This window comes from Monodon monoceros, unplaced genomic scaffold (assembly GCF_005190385.1).
Source record: "Monodon monoceros isolate NGI ecotype Baffin Bay Population unplaced genomic scaffold, NGI_Narwhal_1 Super_Scaffold_21, whole genome shotgun sequence".
Lineage (NCBI taxonomy): Eukaryota > Metazoa > Chordata > Mammalia > Artiodactyla > Monodontidae > Monodon > Monodon monoceros.
In genome coordinates this window covers 18,492,366-18,511,800 of record NW_021703778.1, presented here as the reverse complement: position 1 = coordinate 18,511,800, position 19,435 = coordinate 18,492,366, and the positions used below count along the sequence as shown (strand labels likewise).

The window sequence follows — 19,435 nt, the reverse complement described above, 5'->3', positions numbered from 1 at the left end:
CCTTAGAACAGTCTCCAAGGGCTACAGGCTTGTCAGTCCAGTATAAACAATTAGAATCCGATCACAGAAGAGTGCTTCCAATTAAAAAAAAAACAAAAAGATTCCACAGGGAAAGAATGGCTAAGCAAAACAAAAGAATAAAGTTAGAGGAGGGAAGAGAGAAGATCAAAAATAATGGAGGGACTTCCCTGGTGGCGCAGTGGTTAAGAATCCGCCGGCCAATGCAGGGGACACAGGTTCATGCCCTGGTCTGGGAAGATCCCACATGCTGCAGAGCAACTAAGCCCCTGTGCCACAACTACTAAACCTGCGCTCTAGAGCCCACGAGCACAACTGCTGAGCCCACGTGCCGCAACTACTGAAGCCCATGTGCCTAGAGCCCGTGCTCTGCAACCAGAGAAGCCACCGCAATGAGAAGACAGCGCACCGCAACGAAGAGTAGCCCCTGCTCACCGCAACTAGAGAAATGCCCATGCGCAGCAACAAAGACCCAACACAGCCAAAAATAAATAAATAAATGAATAAATAAATTAAAAAAACAAAAAAACGGAAAGTCAGAATGGTCTTCAAATCAGCTTCCAACATCAGAATGAAAACTATTTTGAGTTCCATTATTTCAGTAAATTTGCAAAGAAATCTAATCAACACCAATAAAACCAGATGGTATCTATCCTTAGTTTAATAGCTAACCCAGTCAAAGATAAAAGGTAAGAAAAAACAAGGATGGCCACATGTATCCAGGAGGCAACACCTGTCACAGAGACCCCTCGGCAGACCTCTGAGGTGAGGCCTCTTCCTACATCAGCCGATGGCTCGTTGCACTACAGCTGCTCACCTCCCGCTGGGGGCTTGAGGAAAGCGACACCTGAATCGCAAATGCTATCTTAATTATCTGGTCCTTCTTCTGTAACAAGTATTAAAGTTATATATAGTGGTTTCACAGCTGAAGGCATTAAGGGATTCTGATGGAAGGAGAAAGATAGAGGAAACAATTTTTCAAACTTGCTTCCATTTGTACTAGATAAAGTTAGGCCAGAAATTTCTGGTAAAAATGAGTCTGTGAGGAGCCTGACCAGAATGCTCGCTTATGTCCCGGGTGGTTTCCTGAATGGGTGACAGGCCAGGTATCATTTCTACCCATTCAATGATACAGAGCAAGTCAGGAAGAGTTCAGAGGAGCCTTCAAGCTCTGGGCTTGACGTGATGTCACAGATGAGGCGAGTGAGGCCAAGAGAGCTAAGTGTCGAGCGGGGTGATAACAGAACGTGGGTTGGGAGCTGTGGTCTCCAGCGGCAAGTCCAGAGTTTCCCCACGTCCCTGTTAGGCCAGACCTTGCTCAGATCCCCAGTGCCCCAAAAGGACTGGAGCCTGGAACAGGAGGGAGGTAGAGGCTGATGCGGAGGGAAATCCAGAAGCCCCTAAAGCTGGCTTCCAAGTTCTCCCTGGAATTTAAGTTTTAGGATCTAGATCCTAGATGAGATAACCAGGAAGTTTCCACAAAGAGAAAAATCAAGGACTTGTTTCTGGACACAGGGCAATGCAATGTTGCTGAGGGAAACAGATCATCGGTTAAATTTTATGTGAAAGCATGTCCAAATGTTTACACTTATTAGGGGGCAACATCTCATGAGCTGCCAGGACATTACTTAAAAAAGGATTTAACAGCAAGTTGGTGTGCATTTTCTCCAATCCTAAGCAGATTCATATTCCATAACTGTGGCGTGCACAGTAAACCCTACGCCCAGGTGCAAGCCAACAGGCCAAGTTCCCAAGCTCGTGCAGGCCAGGCCTGAAGGGACAGAGTGCTCGGGGCGCCCTTGCTGTGAAGGAGGGCCAGCCACAGAGGCCGATTACCTAGCCTGACTTAAATATGCAAAATGGCACCAAGCAAAGGTACAAGGAACTGCCAGGCGTTTCCTAAGACAGGGAGCAGCCCCAGACCTTGAAGAGAAATACAGAAAGTTATTCACAGTGTGTGCTTTGGCAAGGAAACTCCAACTTTGGGGGGAACAAAAATGGGAAAAGGCAGCCTTCTCACAAGCCAAGCAAAATAAACCTGCTGTGTCACTCAAACTTACACTCTGAAGTCATGACAAACCGCTACTTTAGCCATGAAGAAATAAGTCCCCACGCTGCAGTCAGGGATCGGGCACAATAAACTAAACTGGAGCACATTCCGAGGAAGGCGACGCTCCCCGTTGGCTCAGGGATGCTTCTGAATTGCAAGAATTAAAAAGAAGAAATTCACAGGCTATTACGCTTAAAATTAGAGATTATGGATGAAATAAAGCACTCTGCTACAGTCGGTTCTGACAGTATAGTACCTATTCTGAAGTCACCACCATGTCAAGTACTCCTCCGCCCCCCAAGCCCCTCCTGGAGACTCCCAGGGCCCCAGCTCTCCCCCAGACGGGCCTTCCCAGAGCACACACAGCTTCCACCTGCCCCCATCGAGCTCCTGAAGTACCTGAGTACTAACCCACCCAGAAGAGGAGTAACTTATAAAATTTAAATATTTACTTGGCTGGGACTTCCCTGGTGGTGCAGTGGTTGGGAATCCACCTGCCAGTGCAGGGGACACGTGTTCGAGCCCTGGCCCGGGAAGACCCCATATACCGCGGAGCAACTAAGCCCGTGCGCCACAAACTACTGAGACTGTGCTCTAGAGCCCGCGAGCCACAACTACTGAAGCCCGCGCGCCTAGAGCCCATGCTCTGCAACAAGAGAAGCCCCCACTCTCCTCAACTAGAGAAAGCCTGCACGCAGCAACGAAGACCCGACGCAGCCAAAAACAAACAAACAAATAAATAAATATTTACTTGGCTGGGTGCCATTTCAGTGTCGTATGAACAGACGTCACTGCCCTTACTGAAGAGTGAATCCCCATCCCTGAAAGGCCCCGAGATGAGCTGGGTGGTGACACACATGGGGGCCAACAGCTCTGTAGGAAGGTCAGCACGGCCTACAGGGTGACTTACAATTTAGTCACCACTAGTGCACAGGACCAGCTAGTGAACAATGAGGCAAGAAGATTCTGACCAAATCCTGCGAGAAAGAGAGTAGTGTGCTTAAAACAAAAGCGCTCAGGGCTTCCCTGGTGGCGCAGTGGTTGAGAATCTGCCTGCTAATGCAGGGGACACGGGTTCGAGCCCTGGTCTGGGAGGATCCCACATGCCGCGGAGCAACTAGGCCTGTGAGCCACAACTACTGAGCCTACGCATCTGGAGCCTGTGCTCCGCAACAAGAGAGGCTGCGATAGTGAGAGGTCCGCGCACCCCGATGAAGAGGGGCCCCCACCTGCCACAACTAGAGAAAGCCCTCGCACAGAAACGAAGGCCCAACACAGCACAAATAATTAATTAATAAACTCCTACCCCCAACACCTAAAAAACAAAACAAAACAAAAAAGCTCTCAAACAAAGCAATGGACTCTAAGAGTCAAAAATTTTACACTGCTTTTTTTTTCCCCCGGCAAGGCTATACAGTTGAATTCGGTTAAACTGAACTCTACGCCAGATATTGTGTTCAGTCCTGCTGATACCAAAAGACTACTGTGGGGTGGTAACCATGTCTGTGTCTTTACCTTTCCAGTTCTCCACACAAACTATCTCATGGTCATAAGAATGCATTCTTCATTTTCAAAGGGCTATAGTCAATTAATGGTGAGACAAAACATGTATTTAGATGCCTTCATAATGCATCACATGTTATTTCTGTCACAGAGATGCCTTCATAATTAAACTGTGGAGGGGTAAATGAGCATCCTATTAGATACCACGAATATCACCACTGGGGGGTGGTCAAGGCCAGTCCAACCTGCCACACTTTTCACTCATTCAACAAACCATCACTGAGCATCTTCTGGGTACCAGGTACTGCTGAGTTCCACATCCTGAAGATACAGAATTGAACAAAACAGATCAAGTCCCTCATCTAGTAGAGTATCCTTCTAAGCTGAAGGTGAGAAGTACCAGTAAAGAAAACAACAAGGATGGAAGACCATCAAGAATATAAATTCTAAAACCCACATCCGGAAAGCTGAAAGCTGAAAGCTGACAATCCTGGAGTTCTAGGAATCATTCATTCCCCAAGGAGAAGCTCAAATGGTGGAGTAAAAGTAACACGTTTTATAATGTGGAAGATCTAGATGTGATAAGATATATATATATGTGATATGTGATAAGATATGTGATAAGATATATATAAGATCTGCTAGCTCTAATGGCCTCGGGCAAACTGCCATCCTATTCCAGGTTTCATTCCCTCAGCTATAAAGCAGGTGAGTAACACCTTACCTGGAGGAGTGCTGTGAGAATAGCAGTTATGCAACAAAAAGCAATAAGCAGGACTCACGCCACAAAATAGGAGCCCCATAAACAATGCTATTAAAATTTTAGGGTACTGATAAACAGTGTGCCCCAGCATCTGGCTCAGTGCTGAAGACACACGTCAAACCTGGAGACAGTTAAGATGTGTTAAACCTCCGTCATCCAATCTCTGCTCCCTAAGGAGTCCTGACGTTCACAACTTCGGCATTCCCTGCTGGTGACAGAGGTCCTCCTACCTCTTACAATGACAAGATGATCCATCATGACAAGATAAACCAGCCTCTGAGGTGGGGGTACTTCAGCGAGAAAAGGCAGTTTTAGGAAATGTGACAGAATTCCTAGGGTGACTTCAACCTAATGCTTAGGAAGCAGTTTGGAACCACTTCTTTATGCTGAGGATACTTACTAAGACACATGTCAAATTAAAATACTACCAGAACATTCTACGAGCCTACTGCCAGACTATCAGGTGATAACAGAAATACTCAGTCACACTGCTTTCAGTTCATGTTTCAGCTAAGTAAAAGGCATGATAGGATTCCTTTATTCAAAACTGAAAATAAATCTAACAGCTGGGAACCTAGTGTAATTAACAATGCAGTCAGCCCTCCATGTCTGCACCCATGGGTTCAACCAACCTTTGGTCAAAAATATTTGGAAAAAAAAAATTCCAGAAAGTTCCAAAAAGCAAAACTTGAATTTGCCACACATAGGCAACTTCTTGTATAACATTTATATTGCATATTTACAATTATTTATATAAAATTTAACATAGTATTAGGTATTGTAAGTAATCTAGAGATGACAAAGTATACAGGAGGATGTGGTAGGTTACATGCAAATACTATGCCATTTTATATAAGGGACTTGAGCATCCATGGATTTTGGAACCGATTCCCAGTGAATACCAAGGGATGACTATATTCTCCCATGCCACATAATGTAGTTTTTTCTGTCCTTTCCACAGATGTCACGCCATTGTTCATCTCAGCTTCTAAAACAGCACCAATGCTATAAAAGATCCGTGTGATAAAATAATGCCTAAGATAAGTGGGAGTCATAATCCATCACTGATGGTTTGGAAATTTAGAAAAAAGGAAAACAGAACAGTGCAGCAAGGCCTAAACTGTGCTGGGTCTAATTTGGATAGAAGAGGAAACATAAAAGACAACCTTTGGGGGCTTCCCTGGTGGCGCAGTGGTTGAGAGTCCGCCTGCCGATGCAGGGGACACGGGTTCGTGCCCCGGTCCGGGAAGATCCCACATGCCGCGGAGCGGCTGGGCCCGTGAGCCATGGCTGCTGAGCCTGCGCGTCCGGAGCCTGTGCTCCACAATGGGAGAGGCCACAGCAGTGAGAGGCCTGCGTACCGCAAAAGGAAAAAAAAAAAAAAAAAAAAAAAAAACAACCTGGGGCTTTCCTGGTGGCACAGTGGTTAAGAATCCGTCTGCCAATGCAGGGGACACGGGTTCAAGCCCTGGTCCGGGAAGATCCCACATGCCGTGGAGCAACTAAGCCCGTGCGCCACAACTACTGAGCCCGCGTGCCTAGAGCCTATGCTCTGCAACGAGAAGCCACCGCAATGAGAAGCCTGCGCACCGCAACGAAGAGTAGCCTCTGCTCGCCTCAACTAGAGAAAGCCCACGTGCAGCAACGAAGACCCAAGGCAGCCAAAAATAAAATAAATACATTTATTTAAAAAAAAAAACAACCTGCAAAATCAGAGACTTCCTACCTCCTACCTCCTTTCTCTGCATTGCCAGCCCCAGGTTGATCACTGTTCCAACAAATCATCCAAGAGATGGGCTGTTCACTTCGGCCTCGACAATATCAGTGAGTAGAGCCCAAAGGATTCAAGGATCCTGTGATCCTTGATAGTTTGGGGAACTCCGTGGTAGAAAGTCAACTTAGATTCGAAGGCCACTGTGGTCAGCTAACAGTCCCAGACTTAATCTGAAGATGATTCCATCAGGTCTGTTTCCTATCTGCAGACAAATATTTGACATGGTCATAATCTCAAACTTTTAACTTCAATTTTAGGTAGTCATATTGCTAAACGTGACTAGGGTCTGCAAAGCAATGATGAAAAATCAACAAATAACGCCTGTTAATTTTAAATGAGATTGGCTTATTTTTATTTTTTAGTCACTATTGACTCACTGTCTGAAAATCAGTGATTATCTCCATTCGTTAGGGCCAATGAGACCAAAATACAGAGCTTGGCCCCCTGGTTTGCTCCATGCAGTCGCCACCAGGCAAGCCCCAAACCCAGGGGCCCACATCAGCATCCCTATTTATAACTTCTGTAGCTGGTGCCGTGGCAGCAAACTGCTGTTACTACAATTCCAGTTAATTCCAAAGCCATCTTTTGTACCCCCGCCCCCGCCACCGACTTCACATTTATTCTTTACGATTCTTTACGATTATTCTAACACACTCAGATTGGGTTATTTTCCATTCTCACTCTCCACGTTGATCCGTGAGTACATGTCCCGGGGTGCACCCCTTTCAGCCTGGGTCTGCGCCGGGACGTATGTGTCTCTGTGTGCACCTCTCTGTGAACACACATCTGACTCCCATTCATGTGCTCTCTGTCTGTCTCTCCATCTCCCTCTTTCCAACCTGTCTCTCAGTCTCTCTTCTACTCACTCTTTTTCTCTCCCCATATGTTTCCTCTGTCCGTCCCTCACCCTCTCTCCAGTCTTTCCACTGTCTCTTTCAAATATTCTGTGTTAACATGAACCAAAGGAGAGAAAGACCCTAACGTTTAAGATTGTTAAACGTTAAGACAGATTGTTCCACCAATGCAGCAGACTAGATGACCTAAAAGCTCTCACACTACAAACACTTAGAAATGTGAGATAAAACATAAGACATCCATTTAAAAGCCTAGAGCGTGTAGCTAGGGAAATGGCCGGAGGCTCTAACCAAAAAGAGAACTGGAGTCTTCCGACAGAACAAAGGCTTCCCAGCTTTGTGAGCTGGGTCTTGGGCTTCAACCAAGGTGACCACACGTCTTGGTTCACACCTATTACCCTGGTATAATTACTAATTCTATCCTCTTTACTTACAATGTCTTGATTTGGAAGTCACCTTGTTTTAATGTCCTGCAGGATAGGATATAAGCCAGTAGAGTGGATACAAGTTAGAAAAGATGCTTTTATATATGTCTGGAACCCTCGAAGAGCTACAATTACAACAAAAACTGAATTAGAAAAAAAAAGTTATCTATGAACCCAGATGAAAAAGGAGCTGGGCCTCAGTGGGGGAAATGTCTCCCAGCACCCCAGTAACTGGTAACCACAGGTCTGTCTGTATCTCTAACATGGTTCTGGAGTTCCCCTCTACTCTGCACGTGTAGTGCAGGGAACCCTGTGACAAGAAATTTACACCAAACTGGTCACATGCCAGTGAGATCCCTGGGTGCCTGGCAGAAGTAACTGCAAACCGCTCTGGAGAAGCCTGCGTCCCTGAACCCCTCCAGACGATGATGCCCTATGAAGACAGGCTCACCATCCCAAACGGCAAGACACAGAGGAAACGATCCATCACAAGCAAGGGTCAAGAGACACAACAAATGGCAAGACTGGCCCTAGAGAACTTGCGGTAACAGAGCTGGCTAGAGACCATAAAATAAGCATACACTGCAGTATTTAAAGTCCAGCAGAGAACAAGATAAAAAATGTACAGTTGAAAACTAGAAGACTGAATTCTGGTTTCTGCTTGAGCAAATCATGTTACTTCTCTGAGTCTCAATAAATAAGGATGATGGTAACAGGAACACTCTGACAGGCCACTGGGTCCTGTGATGATCAGAGGCAGTACACGGTAAAGCCAGTGGGATCCGGGGTCCCCACCTAAAGGCTGGGTGGGGTCCTCATCCCCTCCAATCAGTACCAACTGAGGATAGGAACCCTGTGTACAAAGTCCAAATGCTCAACAATAATTAACAAACAAGCTGAATAATGGAAATACATAAAAGAATGATCAAGTGAAGTAGCTCTTTTCAGCTTTTTTAAAAAGGAAAGAAAAAGGAGAAGAAAAACTGGCAAGGACCAACCATCAACTCATATGTAGATTAATTCAAAAAGAATCTCCTAGCAACCAGCCCCTCCTGAGGCATGAATTAGCGCTATCACAGAAACAGGAAAAACATCACTTGGAACGTTGATATTTTAGTATCAGGCAAATAACTAGGTCTAGTATGGGCAACACTGATAAAATTGGCTATTGCAGACAACTAAAAAGTGTCCAAAATGACACCCTGAAAGCTAGTAGAGACATCTGAGTCCCCGTTATTACTTTATTCAACAGTTGACAAATATTTATATTGAGAATCAACTCGATGTGTGCAAGAAATACAATGCGAAAGCCCCTGCGGCCCCCCAGTGTTTAGGTCTGGGGGTGGGGGAAGCAGACAGGCTGGGGCAGTGACAAGTGTTCTGCTAGGGGCAGTGCCATGGAGAGCCCAAGAGAGAGCTGAGGCTGCTGGGAAGCAAGTCACATTGTGTGTAGAGTGAGGGGTGGGGAGAGGGGGGGCGCTGGGGATAAAAACATACATGCACCAAGAACATTCAGCCCACAAAAAAGGTTTACTTATGCATTTTAGAAGCAGGCGGGATCGAATAACATCAGGGACAAAGTTACTAATGTTGAGATTTCCCATTAACAAATCAGACATTATTTCCTCTTTCAAACACAAAACCACTGAAAGCCCATACTTGCCACAAAGAACACAGAACACAAGCAAGAGGGTGGCAAGAGATCCTCAGATCAAATTCTCACCAAGTAACACCAAGTGTTCCCCCAAAGGCAGCCACCACCAGACATGTAAATGAGGGTTACACCCGAAGCAGATGAAGAAAGTGCTAAAAACAGAAATTACAGCTGAAAGTACTTAAAGAAACTAAATAAACCAAATAAAAAACTAAAACAAGATTATAAAAGGATATCACACCAAAGACAGGAAAACAGAAGATACAATTCAGGAGACATACAGTGGAACCTACGTGTGAGAAAACCTGTTGGGTGGGTGACACACCAGGATGTGGGCACCGGGGTGCAGCACCCCAGGACTGTCAGAGGGGAGAGGAACGACCTGGCCCCTACTTGAGTCAGACAGCACAACAGAACGGATGACAGAGGAAGAGCAACTCCACCTCTGTTACAGCCACTTCCATCCCGCAGGATCTGAAGATTGTTTTCTCGGTCCCAATGCATCATCCTAGAGCACTTCTATGGCGCTCAAATTCATAGTCACGTCTGCAAGTGAGATCATCACCCATCGGTATTTTCCTCACTTTCAGACCTGATATATAGCTTATATTTTAGGAAGAAAAGGTTAAATCTAGAATTTACCTCCTACCTCAATCTACAACTACAACCTGCCTTTTGAACATCCCGATTCTGGGGGAAATAGAAAGGGAATACTGTGGCCTCTGAGGGTCACCTCAGACACAAGGAAATGGGATGCATAACTAATGATAAAATCTGAGCTGCAACTGCCAAGGCAGAGTCGTTCTGCATTTAATCAAGTCTGTCGAGCTTCAGAGGGATGGATAACAGGCAGCCAGATGGACAAGATTTGCATTCAGAAAAGCTGCACCGGAAGACCCAAATGAATGTGCCTCAGACTCCTGCCATCAGATCTCCTGCCTGGTTTAATAAAACTTGAATTTAAACAATCACAAAACCAAAAAGGTTTAAACAATCCATTTCGTTTCTAAAGCTGAATCAATACTAAGGCAGTGAGCCCAGCATGAGAGAAGCTCGGTGCTAACTCTCTTCTGCTCCATTTGAGTGCTCAGCCCTGCTGCACATCTGGCTCCGGTCCAGGCTGCACAGAGACACGGAGAGGACGGGAACGCACATGTCTTCCTTCCAAAACTATCTGGTGAATGGTGAATGCAACTTTACAATCCTGAGCACGTGCTGAGTGCAAGCATACACACGCCAGGGTACACGACAACCCTTACTCCTCTGCAAAACCTGAGACACCTAGCCAAGGGGGACATGCAGCCAAGGACCTACCTAGTCTGCCATTAAAACGGTCATCATGACTGCAAAAGAGAAATGAGGCAGATGTACTCAGGTTCCCTGGCTTGTTAATCTAGTAAACAGTGTTCAATAAGATGGCACAAAGCCAGGGGCTCAGTACTAATCCTGGACCCTCTCCTCTCAAGACCTGGTGAGAGACCAGAGGGAGGGAGCCAGGCACTGCCGCTGAGCTCCAGGCTCCAGGGCCTGCCCAACGTCCTCAGGCCCAAGTGGAGGAGTAGAGGCAGCTGCTCAGGTGCTGGGCCTCCTCTCTGTGCTGACAGCTCAGCGGTGACCCCATGGGGAGCACAGTGGGAGCAGGCCCTCTGGTAGGTTCCTTGTGATGGAGAAGAGGAGGGGAGAATGCCACATGTATTCCATTTTTTCCTACCGCAATCTACCAGGTTTGGCGAAATTTGATTTTTTAAAAACATTTATTTGGTTCGTCGGGTCTTAGTCTTTAGTTGCGGCATGCAAACTCTTAGTTGTGGCATGTGGGATGTAGTTCCCTGACCGGGGACTGAACCCAGGCCCCCTGCACTGGGAACGCAGAGTCTTAGCCACTGGGCCACCAAGGAAGTCCTGTGAAATTTGGTTTTTAAGCCAATATTTTTCTCAGCATTCCAAGAAATCCATGGATCAATAAATATATACTTGCTTTCTATTTCTGAATTTCAGTCAGCCAACGTGACTATGTTGAAAATAGGAAACGTCACTTGTCTGCATGATTCAATGAACTGTCCTTTGAGAAGAGAAAAATACTACCAGGGATTAGCTTGGATTTCAGTGATGCCTTCACCTGGTGGGGGGAAGAGGTATTTTCTTCCATAATTAGATGTCCAAGAGAGTTCACTGAAATGTCATCCTGCCATGGTTCCTATATCCAATGGAAGGGGAGAGTCTGCAGCTACATCAGGCCCTTTGAAACCCTTGGGTAAAAGAGTCACCAACATCGTCCTTCTGAGGAGTTAAGAGTGATGCAAGGTTGTGTGCAAGTCACTGCCAGCCTCCTCCTCACAGCGCCCAGTGGCCCGCCTCTGATCCCAGCAGGCTCGAGGTGCACAGCACCCCTCCCTCCATCCGGCCAGCAGGCAAAGGGCAAGGTTGTGAGGGGCTGAGAGAGGCGGGTAGACTGGCATCTCCAGCCGACCCTCCTCCAGGCCGCTGTGCAGATGTCCTTCAGTCTTGGGATTCTACCCTAGTGAGATGATCTCACATGCAGACAAGGCTTTAAGCCCGAAGATGTTCATTACTGCATTATGTATAATAGGAAAAAGAAAACTGTAAATAACCTAAATGTTCAGTTAATAAGGGACTGAATAGCTAGGTGGCAAATTTACTATTATAAGGAAAAATGTGTAGCTATTAAAATAATTATAAATAAATATTTATAAAAAGCTCACACATTTGTAATTGGGGAAATACTTCTATTTATCACGCTAAGTGAAAAGGAAGATACAAAATTTTGTACACAGTGTCACCACAATTATAGGCTATACAGGTTTGGGTTTTATTGTTTTGGTGGTGGTGGTTTCATTTTAAATAAATCCAGCTTTTAAAAGTACTAGAAGAAACCACACAAAAATGTTCACAGTACTTCTTTTGTGTAAGGCAAGCACAGGAGCTTCTCTCTCTCTCTCTCTCTCTCTCTCTCTCTCTCTCTCTCTCTCTCTCTCTCTCTCTCTCTCTTTTTTTTAAACCCTTCTATATGTTCCAGTTTTTCTCTGTGGGCATATTTATTTTGCACATTCAAAATGGAGAGAGTGTTAGAGCTTCCCTTTCTAAGTATACCAGTGCTACAGAGTTTTAAATCCTACCATTAAATTTCCAACCTCAAAACTTATGGACACCAAGGAGGGAAAGGGGGGAAAGGGCGGGTGGGGTGGGATGAACTGAGAAATTGGGACTGACATATATACACTAATATGTATAAAATAGATAACTAATGAGAACCTGCTGTATAGCACAGGGAACACTACTTCACTTGGCTGTACAGCAGAAACACAACTTTGTAAAACAACTATACCCCAATTAAAAAAAAAATTTCCAACCTCAAAGAACAAAGAAATTTACTCTAAAATGGTGGAAACTTCAGCAGTCACTTAGATGGAAAAGAGAGTTGATAGAACTTCATACCATGAAATGGGAAGACAAACATTAAAAATTAAACAAGTAAAGATTATATTTATTTACTGCTGAATAGGAATATTGTTTCATTCCAGATAAGCAAGGTTATGCTTGGTTTAAAGAAGACCAATACTACTGCAGAGCTGATACAAACTATAGGACTATTTTGGTATCTGAGAAGGAGGGGAAAAGTCTGCATGTCATTTCTCATTTCAGCAGCATTTAACCTAAAGGTATATGCAGAGACAAACAGACTGTCTCAGTCATAGAACAAATTAATAATCACACAAGTCGCTCTGATCACTCTGAGCCTCAAATGTGGACTGCAGTACAAACTGTTCTCGGAGGCCACTTTCAACATCACTGCCAACAGCTGCACCTTCAATATGCAAAATCATTATTTACCATCTTTTCTCTTGACACTCAACAAGACAAGTTCTATCCTATTCTTTCACCTGTCCCCTATATAAATTAATTCTTGTAGGAACACAGAAATTATTAAACTAATGAATAAGACAAAGTATCAGTACTCTTGAGATACATTACTATTTGAACTATTAAAGAATTAAAAAGGGAAGACAGTATCTTATTAAACACTGCACTGTAATACAGAGCTGAAATAAAACCATCAAAATGAGTGAAAGAGAGTGGCAGAGGGCACTGCACCCAAGTTGCCGTGAGATGGACACAGGTGTTCCAGAGGGCGATGCCTGCCTGCTGGGGGTGAGGGTGGGGAGGGGAAGGTGTGCACTGACCGCTCCCCTGCCCAGGCCATCCTCGGGTGAGTTAGTAGCGACCCAGGCCTGTGCTTGGGGAATGCATGGCCCTGGGTAACAGGTCCAGCCCTGGGCTGACCCAAGATCTGTGAGGGACAGGCCTCAGGAAGCCCCTGGGTGTGCCCGTGTCTGCTCTCAACTCACACCATAAAATGTCATTTCTCAAACCTAACCACCTCCACAGAGTGCCTTTCAGAAGGGACCCTACAAGGGGGCCAACAAAAGTGGAAGCCAATCAAACACAACCTGCCAGACAAGTACTCTTCCATTTGCTCAGCACAGCCTTATTACCCTGGCTGCGCTCTGATATCAAAAACATCTTAGACTAATCTGATTTTCTAGTTAGTTTAAGAAGAAATGGAGGGCTTCCCTGGTGGCGCAGTGGTTAAGAATCCACCTGCCAACGCAGGGGACACGGGTTGGAGCCCTGGTCCGGGAAGATCCCACATGCCGTGGAGCAACTAAGCCCGTACGCCACAACTGCTGAGCCTGCGCTCTAGAGAGCCCGCGAGCCACAACTACTGAGCCTGCGAGCCACAACTACCGAAGCCCGCACACCTAGAGCCCGTGCTCTGCAACAAGAGAGCCACCGCAGTGAGAAGCCCGCGCACCACAACGAAGAATAGCCCCCGCTCGTCACAACTAGAGAAAGACTGCACGCAGCAATGAGGACCCAACACAGCCAAAAATAAATAAATAAAATAAAATAAATTTATCATAAAAACAACAAGAAATGGAAAATTACCAACTCATTCTGAATCTAAGGCTCTTGGTAACAGTTACAATTTCCCAAGCACACACACAAAAAGCTGAGAATACAGCCAGCTCTGAGCCTACCAAGCAAAACCACTACGTCCAGGCAGCTAAGCCACCTGTGAAGCAGCAAATCACTCTTCTTTCCTTCTCTCGAATTCATTCTTGTTTAGAGCAGGAGAAGTAGGGGGAGAAGATTACTTCACAATGTATATAACCACACAAGCTAATTCTGGGTCTTCTTTAAGCCATTATCAGTAGTACCTCCTACATATTACACTCTTTTAGAAAATACTAATTAGCAGGAAGTATAAAATGTTATTTGATATAAACGTGCAGTAAATAGGTAAATTTTTTAAAAACAAAGAACCTGGAGATCATAATTACAAGAAGCATCTTAAATAAATAAATGGAATGGGGTTAATTTTAAAACCAAAGGATTTTATAGCTGAGATGCCCCGCCCCCGCCACCATCTTTTTAAACAAAGGAGAAGAGGCCCGGAGGAAGTCTCTCTCCAAGGTCACAGCAAGTGGGGACTGGCGTGCAGACCCCAAGCCCGATGCTCTCTCACACTAGGCTCCCTTCAGCAGCAGAATCTGCTTTAGACAAGAAATTCGACCCCGTGCATTTAATAGTGCCATTCTCCAAAGCAGAGGACAGAGAGAAAAGAAAGAAAATTAAGGAGGATGAACTTCCACTATATTTGAAATAGACATCTCTTACTAAGAAATACTGATTTATAAAATGCAAAAAATAAACAAGAAACCTCCCAGTAATACCTCCTGACAGCTCCATCTCCAGTATGCGGGATTTAAAGAGGCAGCTCTGAAGCCCCAGACCCCTGACAAGATACCCTCCCCAAGATCCCGCAACCCCAGCGCCACCATCTTCCACAGAAAAATCCTTCCACTCCTGTTTGCTTGCCTCAGTCAACTCAGGAAGCCTGCAGCTCCCAGGCCGCCCTCACTATCCCCTCTCAGCCCCAGAAGGCCCCACACCACCGCCACTGTCTGGCAGCTCCCAACTCCCAAAACACACGTCCTTCCTCAGCAAAATGCCCTGTGTGTGCTCCCACACCTCCCCGCTCTGAGCACCACGTCCCTACACTGTTGGGGGTCTTCTCTGGAGCCTCGCTGTCCCCTTCGAAGCCAATTCCTTCTCCCCTCTGGCCCTGCCCAGCACCCCCAGCTGCCCTCTCTCCCCGGCTACTTCACCATAATATCTAGGGATTTCAACATCTAGCTAAGCGAACTTTCTACTCCCTTGACCTCCTGTCCTCTGTGACCTTGTCCTCACCTGACCCTGGGCTCCTGTCCCCATGGTTACCCACCCCAGACCTGTGGTCACTAGTAACAACACTCCTTGATCTCAAGGCCAAGCAGCCGCCTCCACCCATCACCTCCCACCTTCCCAGCTAACTCCCTCTGCCACACCAACCCCTTCACCTCTCAACACATCAAGACCATATGCACTATCTTGAGAACGAAAAATGGAGCTGGAGGAATCAGGCTCCCTGACTTCAGACTATACTACAAAGCTACAGTAATCAAGACAGTATGGTACTGGCATAAAAACAGAAAGATAGATCAATGGAACAGGATAGAAAGCCCAGAGATAAACCCACACACATATGGTCACCTTATCTTTGACAAAGGAGGCAAGACTATACAGTGGAGAAAAGACAGCCTCTTCAATAAGTGGTGCTGGGAAAACTGGACAGCTACATGTAAAAGTATGAAATTAGAACACTCCCTAACACCATACACAAAAATAAACTCAAAATGGATTAAAGACCTAAATGTAAGGCCAGACACTCTAAAACTCTTAGAGGAAAACACAGGAAGAACACTCTATGACATAAATCACAGCAAGATCCTTTTTGACCCACCTCCTAGAGAAATGGAAATAAAAACAAAAATAAACAAATGGGACCTGATGAAACTTCAAAGCTTTTGCACAGCAAAGGAAACCACAAACAAGACCAAAAGACAACCCTCAGAATGGGAGAAAATATTTGCAAATGAAGCAACTGACAAAGGATTAACCTCCAAAATTTATAAGCAGCTCATGCAGCTCAATATCAAAAAAACAAAGAACCCAATCCAAAAATGGGCAGAAGACCTAAATAGACATTTCTTCAAAGAAGATATACAGATTGCCAACAAACACATGAAAGCATGCTCAACATCATTAATCATTAGAGAAATGCAAATCAAAACTACAATGAGATATCATCTCACACCAATCAGAATGGCCATCATCAAAAACTCTAGAAACAATAAATGCTGGAGAGGGTGTGGAGAAAAGGGGAACCCTCTTGCACTGCTGGTGGGAATGTAAATTGATACAGCCATTATGGAGAACAGTATGGAGGTTCCTTAAAAAACTAAAAATAGAACTACCATACGACCCAGCAATCCCACTACTGGGCATATACCCTGAGAAAACCATAATTCAAAAAGAGTCATGTACCAAAATGTTCATTGCAGCTCTATTTACAATAGCCAGGACATGGAAGCAACCTAAGTGTCCATCAACAGATGAATGGATAAAGATGTGGCACATATATACTATGGAATATTACTCAGCCATAAAAAGAAACGAAACTGAGTTATTTGTAGTGAGGTGGATGGACCTAGAGTCTGTCACACAGCATGAAGTAAGTCAGAAAGAGAAAAACAAATACCGTATGCTAACACATATATATGGAATCTAAGAAAAAAAAAACAAGGTCATGAAGAATCGAGGGGCAAGACGGGAATCAAGACACAGACCTACTAGAGAATGGACTTGAGGATATGGGGAGGGGGAAGGGTAAGCTGTGACAAAGTGAGAGAGTGGCATGGACATACATACACTACCAAACGTAAAATAAATAGCTAGTGGGAAGCAGCCGCATAGCACAGGGAGATCAGCTCGGTGCTTTGTGACCACCTAGAGGGGTGGGATGGGAGGGTGGGAGGGAGGGAGACGCAAGAGGGACGGGATATGGGAACATATGTATATGTATAACTGATTCACTTTGTTATAAAGCAGAAACTAACACACCATTGTAAAACAATTATACTCCGATAAAGATGTTAAAAAAATTAAAAAAAAAAAAGACCATATGCACTGATTCTACTCCCTTTCTGCTGTCCTCACCCCTTCCCTGTCCTCCTTTCCTTCTTTTTTTTTTTTTAAATAAATAAATTGATTGACTGATTGATTGCTGCACTGGGTCTTTGTTGCTGTGCGCGGGCTTTCTCTAGTTGCGGCGAGCGGGCGCTCCTCTTTGCGACGGTGCGCAGACTTCTCACTGCAGTGGCTTCTCCTGTTGCCGAGCATGGGCTCTAGGCGCGAGGGCTTCAGTAGTTGTGACACGCAGGGTCAGCAGTTGTGGCTCGTGGGCTCTGTTGCTCTGTGGGCATGTGGGATCTTCCGAGGCCAGGGATCGAACCCGCGTCCCCTGCATTGGCAGGCGGATTCTTAACCACTGCGCCACTAGGTAAGTCCCCCTCCCTTCCTTCTTTACCCAGCTCGGGGTGGACGACTCATGGTCATCACGGCTCCCTGGTATACTTCCTTGCCACCGTGCCCTTCCACCCTCTGAAGAACTCTCTGGTAAACCCCAGAGCAGGTTCAATCCAGCTCTTCGCCTCCTCCACCTCTGCCCCAGCAGCTGTTCCCAGCTCCAGGTGCAGGGAAGTGCAGAGCCCAGTGGCTGGTCTCACTTTAAGTTCTTGGCAGCCCCTTGGGTGGGCCTGGGCACCGCCCATAGCTCTTCCTCTCTCCCCTCCTCCCTCTCCTGCTCCCACTCTGGCAGCCCCCTCACTCTCCCTCACTCTTCCTTCCAGGACTCCCCAGCTTAGAGAGCTCAGCCACACACAAGCCGAATGCCCTCTGGATGCAACAGCTCTCACGCCACTGTCGGTGGCCTCTCCCCTGAACTCCCCCACTGCCCATCCTCCTACCCCTGACCATCTAACACGTAAGGCAAATCCAAGTGGGCCAACCGGCTCCTCCCCGGCTTTCTCCGCTCACCAAGCACCAAGGGGCAGCTCCAGCACACCGCAGACCTGCCAGCTCTCCCCAGGCTCGAACCTCCACCGTCATGCCCACTGCCACCAGCAGGCAGGAGCCCCATCGCCGCTCCCTGGGGCTGTGGTGCCCCAGAGGAAGCCCTCACGATGGCCACAGGTGGGCCACACTCTGCCCCCCACGGCCTCTCCCACCTCACCTGCCAGGGTCCCCGTCGCCCCCTCTGCTCCCACTCCACTGGCCGCCCTGCTGCTCCTCAAACCCAGCAGGCACACACCCACTCCGCCTGAAAGGTTCTTCCCCAGGTATCCACACGGCCTGCTCCCTCATCCTTCAGGTCTGCTCAGATGTTACCTTACATAAAATGACTAATCAGGTCACATTATAAGCATTATCACAACACTAAGGCATAGTGGCTGTGAGTCAGGCACTGTTCTAAGAACTTTATGCATATTAGCTTATTTAGGACAACTTACTCAACCCTGTTATCCTCACTCTGCCAACGAGGAAATAGACATGGATAAGTCAGAGCCCAAAGGCACTCAGCCAATGAGGATGCTACATCCACACACACCCCTACACACCCTACTCGTAATTTCTTGCGTCTCCTGCTGTGTTTTTAGCGGTACTGCGTCTGCTCGCTCCCCTGTGGTCATGGGAGCTCTATAAAGGCACGGGTCTGCCTGCTTTGCTCCCAGATACCCCTGAGCCTGAGGATGTTTAACACGGAGCAGGTACTTGGCACTGACCTGCTGAAGGAAGAAAGGAATCACAGAACCACTGAGCCACCTGCTGCCCCTCCAAAGCCTGCAGCGCACCAGCTTCTGTCTCTGAGCAGCCACATGACAATGAAAATGAGGCTCACGGCTCCCCACTGGTGCCAAGGGCCATCCTTCACTGGCTGGAGGCAAGTGGACAGAGGAGCGCAGGCTGGGACAACACCCCTGGGGAGTGGAGTGGAGCAGCGCAGCGCATTCTTCCCCAAGGAAACCCAGGGAGAAATTTACATGTTTTGGCTAAAGGCATATCAATTGTTTCCTGCCTGTTACTTCTTTATCAAACTATCTGTGGTTCCAACCACATTTCCCAAAATTACTGACCCAGCACAAATAGCCAACCTTGGCTAAACAGACCGAGCAAACCAGTGAAAGGAAATCACATGAAGCATGCAAACTCACCAAAGTGTCAGACACACTATTTCTGGCATTTCGTGGCAGAAAACACTACACTTGGGTTATTATTTATAAACCTTTCAAGCTACTGAAACAACACTGCTACTAAATAATCCTTAAAATCTTAGAAATTAAAATTTTACATTATTTCCAGTCTTGTCATATTTTTCTTTTCTTTCTTTAGGATTCAGATTTTTTTCGTTTGTTTCTTTTTTTGGCCATAGC

At 46.1% G+C, this 19,435-nt stretch overlaps 1 protein-coding gene across 3 annotated transcripts in view; it reads right to left on the bottom strand.

Moving 5' to 3' along the window:
* CCNY (cyclin Y) overlaps positions 1 to 19,435 on the bottom strand; it is a 126,250-nt gene that overhangs the window by 32,368 nt on the left and 74,447 nt on the right. Inside the window, exon 1 of one of the 3 annotated variants that reach the window (XM_029239023.1) lies at positions 6,068 to 7,119. The exons of the other annotated variants lie outside the window; for them this stretch is intronic. Coding sequence (XP_029094856.1) covers positions 6,068 to 6,119 — 52 coding nt within the window. The 5' untranslated portion in view covers positions 6,120 to 7,119. Of the gene's footprint in view, positions 1 to 6,067; positions 7,120 to 19,435 lie in introns of those variants that run through there. 3 annotated transcript variants of the gene reach the window in all.